We start from the raw sequence: 13336 nt of genomic DNA, 5'->3' as shown, positions 1-13336 counted from the left end.
TCAGGCCAGCCTTGTGGGGCCTTTTCCTAAGGACGCTTCAGTCTTGTCTGGTTGCAGCAGCCCGTCCCTTCAGTTGCACACATACACGCCAACTTGCCACCTCACAGCTTACAGGGGCAGTTCAAAATCTCAGCTGGAACACATCAGATTTGTCTCTTGCACTCCAGTGTATCTCCCTCTCCTTCACGCTCTCTTCCAGCCCTTCTCCTTGTACCTCCCTTCCCAGCCATGCCATCCCTCCCCAGAAGTCAAATACAGATGCCTCCCTTTTGCTGTTCCTCTTCATTTTAGTAATGTGTAAATCATGCTAGAAATCTGTTAGTATACTCTAAAAACCACTAGGAAGCACTTGACAGAAAAGTCTTCAAAAGCTCTTCTCATTCCATTCTCAGAGTTAAGGGAAGCAACTCTGTCATCCACAGCCCCTTCAGATGCCTTTTATTCTTCATTTCTCTGGAGAGGAAAACGACTTTCATGGTACTGAACTACCACAGTCAGCTCAGGAAGAAAACATTACTTACTGGTCAGTGCAGGCAGGCAACATCCAAAAGGGCATATACCTCCTACCCAAGCAATCCACTGACCTGAGCCCACTTGTTGGGACTTTTCCCTCCTTGGCCTCACAGTTCCCTGGCCTTTCATGCAGGACAGGATGTGCACTTGGTCCTCTGCTGCAGGACTGGACATCCAGGCACGAGACACATGCACAGGCAACTGGGGCAAGAGACTATGACTGCAAAACCCAATCCAAGGCCAAACATGGGGCAGTCATGCGCTGGAAGAGAGCTGTGCTTCAGTCACATGGGTTTTCAAACAGTCTTGAAAGACTGAACAAAATTACAATAACATAGTTAAGCATTAACTTGCTGCCACTTACCCTGTAAACAGCAGCATGGCTGATTCCCTTTGTGCTCTGGAAAGGTCAGAGCAGTTTTGCTCAGTGAGCACTCCGAGTTTAATTATGGATATTGAGATGCATCCTGAGTGTGTGCAAATACTAAAATGCTACAACATAAAAGAAGCCAAACTTTTTAGACTCTATTGTGCACCAATTCACTTGGGATAAGTGGCACATGGAGTACAAGAAATGAGCCTGATCCAACAAACTCAGGAAATACAATTACAGTATCAGCTTACCTTGCCAGGATGGGGATGAATTTGGGTGGGCAGGTGTCTCAGGATGCCCCTCGAGATGGCGTACCCTGGGTAAGATGGTCTCTTCCAGAGATTCATGGACCTTTTCTGTCTCTCACCCCTTCCTTTCAGGAAGTCTGAGACATGGCAAATGAGAGAGGTTGCTGTTCTTCCCCAGAGTTGGAAAGCTTTCCCAGGAGAGGTGTTGGACTGATGAGTTCTTGCACTACTCCAGGTAGGTCTAAGCAAAGTCAGTGAAAGAGCCAAGTGCACCCAAAGCACTCCGTGTCTGCTTTGCCCTTGGAAATTTGTGGGGTTTGGAAGCCAAAGGAACTTTACCCTTCACTTCAGCTGGGCTTGGACGAGCCCCAAAGTACACAGAGTAATACAACACTGTGAAATTATGAAATGTAGGAGACAACACTCATATTTTCTTAGTACCAAAAGAGAGGCCATTATGTAATGCTTGCTACCATGGGGGAACAGGAATGTCTGCTTGGTTCCATGATTACAGGGGAAGCAGTAGCAAGTTAATGCTTAACTATGTCCTTGCAATTTTTTTCAATCCCAAGACTTAAAAAACCTCCAAACCAGTCTTGAAATGGAAAAAGTCTGGAGTGGTTTTACTACGTGACAATACAAGGCCACCCCTACAACCCAATCTACTGCCCTTCCGAGCAGGAAATCGGTGCTCTCCAAAGAGGGAGCCCGTCAGTCCGCAAGGAAAAGGGGAGATACCGATTTCTCACCCCGCCTCCTACGCGCTTGCCCTGGTGAAGTCACTGACTGTTCCTGTCCTTGTGTGCTACAAAGTTACAGAAGCCAGTGCTTGGCTATGCTGAAAACACGCCTGCCTGGTGCTGAACTGGCCCCACGTCGGTGTTTTATCAGCAAAAACACCAGGTGGAAGCGCGCACAGCCACTGCTCGTGCTGCTCCACCAACACTTTGCGGTCTGTGAGCCACGCAGTGAGGGACAAGTACAGCTTGTGCTGCTCCCCACAGGGCTGGCAGAGGAGGTGCGCGCAGTGCCCGGCGGCTGCTGTGGTGCCCTCCTTGCGCAGCCCGGCTACCCCCGCAGGGGCTCCTGCCCCGCTGTACAGCCCCTCTCTGTGAAACGAGCCTTCCTGACCAGTCACGGCCGCGGTGCTCATCACGGTGCCCGTGTTACTGCCCGGAGTGAAGGTCCCACTGGCCAGTTACAGAACCACAATCACCAAGGTAGGAAAAGACCTCTGAGATCATCGAGTTCAACCTGTGACCGATCCCCACCTTGTCAACCAGACCAGGGCACTGAGTGCCACGTGCAGTCTTTCCTTAAACACCTCCAGGGATGGGGACTCCACCACCTCCCTGGGCAGCCCGTTTTCCAGTGTCTAATCACTGTTTACATGAAGAAATTCCTCCTGATGTCCAACCTAAACCTCTCCTGGTGCAGCTTGAGGCCATGTCCTCCTGTCCTGTCCCTCGTTCCCTGGGAGCAGAGCCCGACCCCCCACAGCTGCACCCTCCTGTCACAGGGAGTTGTGGAGAGCAAGAAGGGCCCCCCCAGAGCCTCCTTTTCTTCAGGCTGAGCCCCCCCAGCTCCCTCAGCTGCTCCTCTCAGAATGGCGACCCTTCCCCAGCTCCGCTTCCTGCTCTGAACTCGCTCCAGAACACCTCCAGGAACAGCGACTCCGCCACATCCCCGGGCAGCCCTTTCCAGTGCCTGGCCACCCTTTCTGTGCAGAACGGGGAAGGCTGCAAGGGATCATCGGAGGTCACCGGGTACGACCTCCCTGCTCGGGTAGGGCGGGAGGGGACCACCGGAGGTCACTGGGCAGGGTCCCTCCGAGCAGGGCTCTCGGAAGCCCGTGGCAGCGGCGATGAAGGGGCGGGCCCAGGTCCCCGCGTCCCTGGCCCGTTGTGTCCCCATAGGCTGTGACTCCCCTGGGCCGTGTCCCCCACACGGCGCAGCCGCGGCGGTGACGCAAGGGCGCGCGGGGAGGTGACGCGGAAGGCGCGCGCGGCGCCCGCTCGGTGCGGTGGTGGCGATGAAGGTGGCGGTGGCCGGGTGCTGCCACGGCGCCCTGGACAAGATGTACGAGACGCTGGAGCTGCTGCAGCGGCGCCACAACGTGCGGCCCGACCTGCTGCTCTGCTGCGGGGACTTCCAGGCCGTGCGCAACGAGGCGGACCTGCGCTGCATGGCTGTGCCGGCCAAGTACCGGCACATGCAGACCTTCTACCGGTGAGTGCCGCTGGCCCGGCCCCAGCCCCGGCCCCCGACCCGCGCGGGCTCGGCCGGGTCCAGCAGCTGCCGTGTCTCCGCAGGTACTACTCGGGCGAGAAGAAAGCCCCGGTGCTCACCGTGTTCATCGGCGGCAACCACGAGGCTTCCAACCACCTGCAGGAGCTGCCCTACGGCGGGTGGGTCGCGCCCAACATCTACTACCTCGGTAAGGCCCCTCCGCTCCAGTCCCGGTCCCCCGCGATTCCCCGCACAGCCCCTGCCCTGCCCGGCCTCTCCGTGACCTCCTTCCTTCCCGTGTCCCGCAGGTTACGCGGGCGTGGTGCGGTTCCGCGGCGTGAGGATCGGCGGCATCTCGGGCATCTTCAAGTCTCACGACTACCGGAAAGGTACCGGGGCAGCGGGACCGGGAGAGCAGGGCCGCGCCGTGGGGGGAGGGACTGGCTGTGCTCAGCCCCGTACCGTCTCCTAGCCTGGAAACCACCCTTGGTTAAATCCACGGATTTTTCTGGAGTTGGTAGATGAGTCAGTAGCTGCCCGGCGACCGCAGCATTCCAAGGTGCCTTTGGAGCGTTCTTGGAACAGTGTTGATTTTTCAGCGTGCAGTGCAACACTATTAGGTGTTCCTTGGGTGAAACTGTTTATAACTGTGACATTATATAAGTGTATTATCCTGCCCTGAGGTTTAGAATCAGTACATCTGGTTCCTCCTGGTTATGTGGGTGTGTATTCGAGAGTTCTTCCTGGGAAGGGTGGCAAAAATCTTGTCACAGATGATGCCCCATGTCAGTGAGTAGAAGATAGTTTATTCTTTCTGATCTCAGCACTTGAAAGAGTGGTTCTTGTGGTTACTGTACTGTGCTAGCTTTACTAGCAAACGGCTTCAGAGAAGCTTTGCAGGTGGCTTTCAAGCTGCAAAGTACTGAACCAGTTTCCTAGAACACTTGATTCTGTCTAATGCCTGTCGATGCTAATTAAATTTGCTGTCATCAAGAGGACACTCTGTATGTCTGAATATTGCATGAGGGATATGAGATGAGACTCTTTTGGCAAGAACTAAAAAAGCAATATTTCTGTAATTCTGTAGAGTATGTAGGAGCTATGCTTGGCATTTGTGTTTTTTGTCCCAAGGCAAAGTTGGAAACTTTTGTCAGGGTACATGTTGGTGCTTCCGGAGCCTGTGGTGCCTGTGGGCAGTGACAGGGATATTTAGGCTGCTGCTGAACCTGTTAAGCTGTAGTTTCATGGGGGGGTGGCAGCACTCTGAACAATCACAAAAAATCACAGCCTCGTGTGACCCCCAAAAGCCGCTGTGTTGGAGGGAACTAGCGATTCAGGCAACTATTCTTGTTTTCAACATTTCAGGCCACTTTGAGTGCCCACCATACAACCAGCAGACCATCAGAAGTGCTTATCATGTGAGGAATATCGAAGTCTTCAAACTCAAACAGGTCAGTGAGAAGTCTATTTTTTGAAATAAGGGTAATTTCATTAATTTAGAAGTAGGAAGTTAAAGCTACTGTGATCAAGTATGCTGGATGTTGAACCAAAACATGCTTTAACACGTTGATCAGACATCTGAAGGATGTGTCCTTTGAGGAGGAATATTGTGCTTAGCCATCATCCCTTTTAAACAAAGCTTCTAAAAATTTCATGAGGAAGAAGATGCCTTTGTGGGCAGAGGACTTGCTCTCTAGCTATGATTTCCTCTGAGTGCCTGGCTTATAGTGATGATATGAACTCTTTTATAAGGCAATATAAAACACAGCTGGCTGCCCCAAGTAATTTCTAAACTCCTTTGTCAATATGTTGTATTTATGGCATGTGCTTTTTGGCCTGACAGCTAAAGCGTCCCATCGATATATTTATGTCACATGACTGGCCAAGGAGCATCTATCACTATGGCAACAAGAAACAGCTCCTCAAAATGAAATCCTTCTTCCGTCAAGAAGTGGAGAGCAACACGTTGGGAAGCCCTGCTGCTTCAGAGCTTCTGCAACACCTGAAACCCACCTACTGGTTCTCAGCACATCTCCATGTTAAATTTGCAGCTTTCATGCAACACGAGGTAAAGGGGGATAGAAAATGAAGAATGTATGTGTCCCAGGCACACTTTAGAATTCTAGTGCAGGTAATCGTGTCCAGAAAAGCAATTTAGTGGTTTTTGTTCTTAAAACTCAGCTTAAGCCATGAAAGTTAAGTGGTGTTAGGACTACTATTTTATGTAAGTTAAAGAGATGTTATAAATGAGGGGTGTAACTCCCTAATCTTCTTCAGGAAGAGCATGCAATAGCTAAAGTTATTGTTCTTGAAACTTGTTAATTTAACTGTATAGAAAAGCACTCTCCTGCTCTGTTGGTAAAGGAGATAACTTCAAAATAGGTGATAAAAAGGAGATAACTTCAAAATAGGTGATAAAGGAGTGTCTGAAGAGGGTGGTTACCTGGGAGTGGGAGGATCCCTGTAGTACACCTTTGCAGGTCTGGTAGCCTGGGGTTAAGCCAAAAACCAGCCTGTAGTTGAAATAATTATTCCTGAGGGAGGTGCCAGTGCTGTTCCTATTTGCAAATTATTTTGCTGTAAAAATGTAACTCCAGACCTTGTAGGCTCAACAAGTCTGTTTCCAATTAAGCTACAGTTTTTCTTTTTGTACCAAGGCTGGATGTGCTCAGATGCCCTGGTTAGTGCTGAAATGTAGCTCTTGCTTTATCTTGCTATCATCTGCATCCTGCTTCCTGTTAGACTCCCAGTGAAGTCTGTGCTTCTCTTTGTCCCTGCTAATTTTCTATTTCAGGAAGTATTTTTCTGTAGAAATCACACCTTTAAACCTGTCTATAAGCTTGTTTAGAATGGTCAAAGTCCACAGAAGTGCTAACGACTGTGTTAACACCATTTGCTTCCTAGACAAACTCCAAAGACGAGTTACCAAAAGCAACCAAGTTTCTGGCTCTGGATAAATGCCTGCCACACAGAGACTTCCTGCAGGTGATGAACATGTGTAGAGGATTTTCACCTTAAGTATTTCGTTTGTCTGAACTGCTAATGATGTTCTTAGATATAAGATGAAGAATAGTGCTGATAAGTGGAGGAATTTTAAAGAAACTAGGAATGCTGGGTTTGTGGAATGGTCTTTATAGGATTTTGTCCTGAACTAAGCAGATGGTGTTGTGTAGGTGCTGTGTTTCCTTAGTCCTACCATTTCCATCCATGTTAGAACAAGTACCTGACTTCAATGGATGAGTCTAAAATAGTTTGTTGTGAGAGTGAGCTGCTGATAGCATGTTCTACAAATGCACTCAAGTGTTTTACTAGTCTTAGAGTAGCTTTTATTTATCATCCCAAAGGGAAAGCAGTTCATTGTCTGTCCTTTGGATCCATTTGCCCTAGTAACTTCCTTTCAAGATGGTAGAGATTATGAGGATGGGCTTTATCTATGCAAGGGGACATGAGTGCTAGTCCACACTTAAAATCCTGTAGCAAAACTGATCAGGATTAGTACTACCTCCAGCAGCATGGAGGGTTTAATTAGTTTGTGGAGTATTTAAAGTTAGAGCCTGACTACGGGTTTGGCTAACCCAGATGGTTTGATTTGGTTAATGTCACTGAAGACCAAGTGATCTGAATTTCAATTTATCATGAAAGAGTTTAAAAACATTTCCTGTTAATTCATTGCTGTGTTAAGAGTGGGTGTTCATACAGCAGATTGACTGTTCCTGTCAATTCTTGGGGTGTATCCACTTAGAAGTGTCTCGGTTTGAAAGACAGGTGTCTGCCAAGGAAGGTGGAAACCTCCCTTGGAAAGGAAAATATGACCCCCTTCCCTCCGAATTATTATAACTTTGGAATTAAGGGGCTTTCAGGCAAAGATATGGGAAAAGGAATAACAGCTCTTTATGAATATACATACATATATATATATATATAAACCAAGCCAGCCCAACACCCCGGGCAGCCCCAGCGCGCAGCAGCGGAGCCCAGCGCCGCCGCTCCCGGCCGCCGGCGCTCTCCCCTCGCTGCAGCTCCGCTCGCGGCCGCCAGGGGCGCTCGTGGCTCCCGGCCGGGCGGGGCGGCTGCGGGGATTCCCCGCGCCGGCAGGGGGCGCTGTGCCGCGAGCTCGGCCGCCTCTCCCCTCACAGGGTAATGGCGGCTCGGCCGGCGGGAGGGATGGAAAAGGGATGGAAAAGGGATGGAAAAGGGGCTTCCTTTACCAATCCCCGGGGCAGCCGGACCCGGTGCCCCTCCGGACGGCGAAATGGGCTGCAGCAGGAGCCTTGGAGCGGTGGCTGGAACGGCAGGGATGGGCACACCTGGGGTGGCAAACAAAGTGTAGTAGAAACTCCAGGGCCATGCCAGGAGCCACGGGGTGTCAGGTTAAAGTGTAGGGGGAAAAAAAAAAGCCCGAAGCAGCAGCAGAAAACAGTGGGGTTGTGCAGTGGCAGCCAGGCTCCCACAAGCAGCTGAGAGACGCTCCGTCGGAGAGGAGGAGGGGTTTGAGGTCCTGGGTTTTCCCCTGAGGCACCTGAGTAGATGGTGAGGGTCCTTCCCAGTGAGATCGGGTGTTGAAAAGGTCCCAGTTCAGTGGTCACTCATGAACACAGACTCACCCATGGCAAGGAGAAGCAGTGAAGGACAGAACTCCCCAGTGGCAGTGAATTCTCCCCGCAGCAGCACCCTTGGCACCATGACCGACCGTCTCACCTCTGATCCTGAGAGCAAGCGAGGCCCAAGCCCAGCCCCTCACTCCCAGCCAAAAGCTCACAGTATCTCTGCCTTTCCCAAGAGAAAACCGCCCAGCTAAGAGATGTAGTGAACTGCACCTCCTACTCCATCCTGGCCACATCTTTTGTCTCTCTTAACTATCTGTCGTTTCAGTCTCTTAGTCAACAAATGGGAGAAAAATTCCCTAAGAGAAAAAAAAAAAAGGAAAAAATACTAACCTCCAACAGAAGTCAGCATGAATTTAGGAGCAGGCAAATTCTATTTCTAAGTTGCATCACTGTCCAGTTGCTGGCAGTAGCGAGGAGAGTGTGTTTTGCTTTTTAATTGCTGTTAGCTAAGATTCAGAAATGCCTTTTTTACTGTTGCTGATTGTCCTTTGTTAGCGCCATATGGGGGACTGGCTTGAGAGGACTTGTTTGGTTGAGACCACTATCTCAGTGTAGTTTAAACTTCATTAAAACTCTGTACAGTGAAAGTAACACTTGAAACTTTAATCAGATTCTGGTGTCAAGAGTAATATCTCACTTCATCTGTTTTCTGTGTGTTTGTAAGTAGATAATAGACGTGGAGCATGATCCCAATGCAGGCGACTCACTGGAGTATGATGCGGAATGGATTGCAGTCCTCAAGGCCACCAACAGTCTTGTTAATGTGACCCAGAGCTCCTGGAATATGCCTGAAAAGAATGGCCTCCATGCCAAGTAAGTTGTCTGCAAAATACAGATGAAAGTGTGCTTTGTTTATTTGTTTTTCTGGACTGGAAGTAAAGTTATGTTGGAGTTGTGTTTCTGTTCTGCAGCCTGTAATGCCTGTAGGACTTGCTAAAAGCCTTGGAAAGAAAAGGGGATGTTGACAAAAGATATACTCTGAAGCATACAACTTCTTTACTGCTCTGCCTGGGCAGTTAGTTTTGTTTTGCAAACTTAGATACCAGCATTTGAGGGACAGAAACTACAGCATGAGGCTGAAAATCAGGCTAGGTTATGGGTGTGGGTTGACATAGTACACAAATCTTTGGTGGGGAGAAGGGTGTCTCAGTACTGACCAAAAGAAGATTAAAACCTTCCTGAAAAAGCATTTGAGGAATAAAGTGTCTGTTGTAGGATGAATTTATAGTCCATCTTTGAAGGTTGCACTCTGCAGTGGGAACAGGCAGTACCTTTTGACTTGCTGCACTTGTTTAAACTTTATGCACTTGTTTAGGTGGGACTACAGTGTGACAGAAGAAGCCATTAAAGAGGTGTTAGAAGAGCTGAACAATGACCTCAAAATTCCTTGCAACTTCACATTGACAGCTGCTTGTTATGATCCCAGCAAGCCCCAAAAAAACATGGAGCCAGTTCATACCATCAATCCACAGACCACTGAGTTCTGTGCCCAGTTTGGCCTCACTGACATCAATGACAGGATCCAGCAGGCTAAAGAAGAGAGCTCAGGACGAGGTGAATGTGAAGAGGAGGAGGAGGAGGAGATGGACAGTACTGGGTCAGCAGAGGAACCCAGTGAATACAATACAGATAATTCTGGCCTCTCATCCTTTAATCCAGATGAAATAATGCTGGATGACGAAGGTGGCGATGAAGACTTGAGTACATGTTCTGTAGATCCCTCCCCTGATCACCCTCCTGAGTTCTCTACCAGCTTCTCCGACATCCGGATCATGCCAGACTCCATGGCAGTGTCATCTGACGATGCCATGGACTCCAACAACGAGGAACTGGAGAAGTCTGGTGGGAGCAAGCAGGTGGAGGAAAAGAGCTCCACGGAGAGATCGTTAAAGCGAATTGGTGGTGATGAAAATGGGAACAGTGGTGTTAAAAAAATCAAGAGAAGGAACCAAGCTATCTATGCTGCAGAGGATGAAGATAAAACAGATTAATGCTTCACAAGGTGTATAACTAAGTTCTCTCTCAGCCTTTTTGTGGGAAGGTGGTGAGAACTGTAGTGGACTATTCATGCTTTTAATGTTATGTGATCTTAGTCATGTTACTTTCCTAAGCTCAGAGGCTGGATGTACTTCTCACAGGGAAGGTGATTTATCCAGAACAGGTATCAAAGAAAGAAGCTGAGACTTTTCCAACAAAGTACTTTGTCAAAGGATGTAAAGCTCATATATCCTTGATTTTGCTTCAGTTCTTGGTGTATGGTGTATACCCCATATCTTCAGCTGAACAAGACTCACCATGCTTGTTTAACAAGAACTCTTAAACTCTTAGCCTGAGTCCATGTGAGAAGATGTCTGATTTACAAGACTGAATGATTTTATTTTATTGCTTTTGTCTTGTTTTATACTGAACTGTTAATACAAAGTAGCATATGCAATAACTTTATGTATGAAATTTGAAAATAGGATTACTATGACAACAAAACAGCAATAGAAGAATGAAGATTTTTGTTTCTGGTGATAGTGCCACAGAAAAACTTCGTGGTCATAAACAGAACAATGTGTATTGTCCAGGATTGGCTTTTAATTACAGTTTTGATAGCAAACCAAGTCTCTTGATTTGGAGGATGATGGTTTTATGGGGACGGTGGAAGAGTACATCTCTGTTTTTAAAAACTCATTTCTGTTCTGTTTCTTAAAACTTGAGAACAATGTCTTAAAATGGATGTAGTTAGGAAGGACAGCTTCCTAAATGCAGACATCACCACTGTCTCAACTCTAATTAGGGCTGTGTTGTGTGTTCATACAAGGCAGTGGGTGTTTATAAGTTGCCTGAGACAGTAACACCTCCCACTATCATTAGCCTCACTTCTCACTTCAGTAGCTGTAACCTGCTGAACTCTTAAAACTGGATTTGGAATCTTCCAAAGCACCTTTGTAATCTTCATCTGAGGGAGAGCAGGAGCAGCCAGAATAGAGACCCTCTAGGAAGTTTTCTTTTATTATTTTGCCCTGAATTATTAGCAAATGGCACTCCTTTGGCCTAAGATGCCATGGGGATAAAACTGAGCGAATTCATGAAAATGACAATGTTTTCAAGCATATGTCATCAGAGTCATTAGCCTTCCTGACAGATGGAATTCTTAGATGGAATTCCTCATGGCCGTGCTGTCCCGAGAGCAGAAGTAGCTCCTGTGCTTTTCCTCCTCCAAGGCACTGGCAGTGTGGAGGAGAAAGCATCCTGACAGGAACAGGGAACTGGACAGGGAGCAGTGAGTGAAATGCATCAGTGAGTGTGAGTTGTGTATCAAGGGTCGGGAATTCTGTCTGAATCGCTTCCATGGTCTGGGGTTCCTTGCTTCCTCTCCTCTCAAGCAGTTTACTACAAAAAGTAAACATATTAAGTATTCAAGGGCTAGAAAAGGGCGTAATTAGTGCTCTCAACAGTTCAATTAACAGCTCATGTGTCAGAACAGCTGCCGAAAGAGCTGAGGTGTGTGGAGAAACTGGGAGTAATCCGGGTGTGACACTCAGGGTATGTAAAGCAGCTGAGAACTGTCGAAGGTAGAGTTACTGAAGCAGATGAGTCTCTTTAAGGGTCCTGGGTCTGCAGTGGTAAAATCTTAATCATGCCTCATGATCTGAACACTATAATGGAAATAAAGTATTTTAAGTGTAAATTGTGTTATGGACTTTGAAAAGCCTGCCAATGAACCTGAGCGTGGATGGCATTGAGCTCTCAGGGTCTCTGCACTGGAATAGGAGATGTGTCTTGTATGTAAAAGACTTTTCAGTCTGAGTCCTTATGTTTTTAAAACAAACTGTTCTGTCGTGTGTTGTCCCATGCCTCCCCCCCTTCTGACAAATGTGTTTCTAGAAGGCAGGAGACTTGGACAAGATACAATATTGATTTTTGAACCTTTTAACGATTTTTTTTTAAATAAAGTATTTCAGCGTCCATTGAGCAGAGTGCAGCTGGTAAATACAGTGAACATAAATGTATTTTGCGTGTGAATCATGTCTGACCTCTAGAATTGCCGTGCCCTTTCTTGCAGTTGTTCACACCCTCTTTGCAGTTTGCAGTGTCCTTCCCTGCCTTGCTCTCATCCATAATGGATTTTCCCTGTCGGCAAGATTCTCTGCTGCAAGGAGGATTCAATAGAAGCTCTGAGCTTCTCCAGTAAAGGCCAGGTAGTTCAAAAAGTATGGAAAACTCTAGGGAACACTGACAAATTTAAATCGGCTTTTAAGACCCAGAGTCTCCAGGCCTCTTTAAAAAGAAGATTTAGAGTCTCTTTGAAAACTTTTGAAATTTTGATGAGAAACCTCTGGAAAACGTTTCTCTGTACAACCCTTGTACTGCAGTTTTTTCAGTGTGTGTACTCAGTCTAAAACTCTTTTTGCTTTTACTGGTGCTTGAGAAGTGTTCACCTGTTCCATCCCAGGCCAGCACACAGGTATTTTCACAGCATGTCATCAGTCTGCTCAGAGAAAACAGCAAAGAGCTATAGCCTTGTTCCATAATGGAGGATTTTTAAAATAAAGCTATCAAAGTCACCTTGTGACTGCATCCTAAGGTATGCTTATTGTGCTCCTGTTATCCTGTGCAGTCTCTAGCAGCTGCCAAGCCTCTGTTTTCCTGGGAAGAGCAAAGGTTGAGATGTGTGAACCGGAGGTGTGACGTTTCTGCTATTTTTTTGTGGTTTTACCATCCTCCTCCCATTTAGTTCTGACTTCAAGGTGGGTACAGTCAGTGTCCCCATGCCTCAGGCTCTGTAATAGTGGGGCTAATAAAAAAATAGCAGATCTTATAGAACCTGCCGCATATCTTAGTGAAGTCCTGGGTTCTTTGGGGTGTTTTCTGTGAAAAATTCAAAACCAAACAAATTAATGCTGGCAACTAAAGCAATGACAAAATCAAGGTAGCCAAATCGTTTGTGTGAGTGAGGCTGAGGGGAAAGGGCGGGCTCGGGCTCGGCACCTCTCGGCTCCGCTCGGGCTCGTTTCGGTTCGGGCTCGGACAAAGACTCGGCAGGCTCTGGCTCGTGCCCGGCTCGGGGCGCTCGGGCTAGTGTTCGGTTCGGCTCGGGCTCGTTTCGGCTTAGGTTCGCATCTGCTCGGGCTGGGCTCGAATCGGGCTCGGCTCGGCTCCGGCTCAACTCGGCTCGGGCTCGCGTTCGCCTCGGGCCGTCACCCTCCGCGGCCCGCGAAGGCCGCGCCCTGCCCCGCGCGTGCGCACAGCGGGCGCCGTCCCGCACGCGGGTGGCGTGCGGCGGCGCAGGCGCGGTGGGGCGGCAGCGGGGCAGGGGGCGCGAAGCGAGAGCGACCGAGGGCAACGCCACCACGAGAACACGAGACCCAGCCCAGAGC

General features: G+C 48.4%; 2 protein-coding genes across 2 annotated transcripts in view; one reads left to right on the top strand and one right to left on the bottom strand.

Moving 5' to 3' along the window:
• PPP2R3A (protein phosphatase 2 regulatory subunit B''alpha) overlaps positions 1 to 2395 on the bottom strand; it is a 54281-nt gene extending 51886 nt beyond the window's left edge. Inside the window, exon 1 of the mRNA XM_042024739.1 lies at positions 1138 to 2395. The gene's annotated coding sequence lies outside the window, so the exon portion shown is untranslated. The remainder of the gene's footprint in view (positions 1 to 1137) is intronic.
• A 723-nt stretch (positions 2396 to 3118) lies between these two features.
• Positions 3119 to 11930, top strand: DBR1 (debranching RNA lariats 1). Its single transcript, XM_042024737.1, has 8 exons — positions 3119 to 3363; positions 3447 to 3571; positions 3672 to 3752; positions 4729 to 4814; positions 5207 to 5431; positions 6268 to 6348; positions 8638 to 8783; positions 9286 to 11930. Exons 1-8 carry the CDS (start codon positions 3167 to 3169, stop codon positions 9959 to 9961), a joined length of 1617 nt encoding a protein of 538 aa, XP_041880671.1. The 5' UTR covers positions 3119 to 3166; the 3' UTR covers positions 9962 to 11930.
• The last annotated feature ends 1406 nt before the right edge of the window (positions 11931 to 13336 follow it).

The sequence above is a fragment of the Corvus kubaryi genome, unplaced genomic scaffold (assembly GCF_017639235.1).
Source record: "Corvus kubaryi isolate FWS band 111438036 unplaced genomic scaffold, C.kubaryi_AGA036_p1.0 37264, whole genome shotgun sequence".
NCBI classification, from domain to species: Eukaryota; Metazoa; Chordata; class Aves; order Passeriformes; family Corvidae; genus Corvus; species Corvus kubaryi.
This window is presented reverse-complemented; position numbering and strand designations above follow the sequence as displayed.

What these genes read in the sequence shown, in the direction of transcription:
- DBR1 (XM_042024737.1), top strand. Translation starts at nt 3,167, where the DNA reads ATGAAGGTGGCGGTGGCCGGGTGCTGCCACGGCGCCCTGGACAAGATG. An exon ending in GCCCAACATCTACTACCTCG is followed by an intron (nt 3,572 to 3,671) that starts GTAAGGCCCCTC and finishes CGTGTCCCGCAG; the next exon opens with GTTACGCGGGCGTGGTGCGG. An exon ending in CAGCTTTCATGCAACACGAG is followed by an intron (nt 5,432 to 6,267) that starts GTAAAGGGGGAT and finishes TTTGCTTCCTAG; the next exon opens with ACAAACTCCAAAGACGAGTT.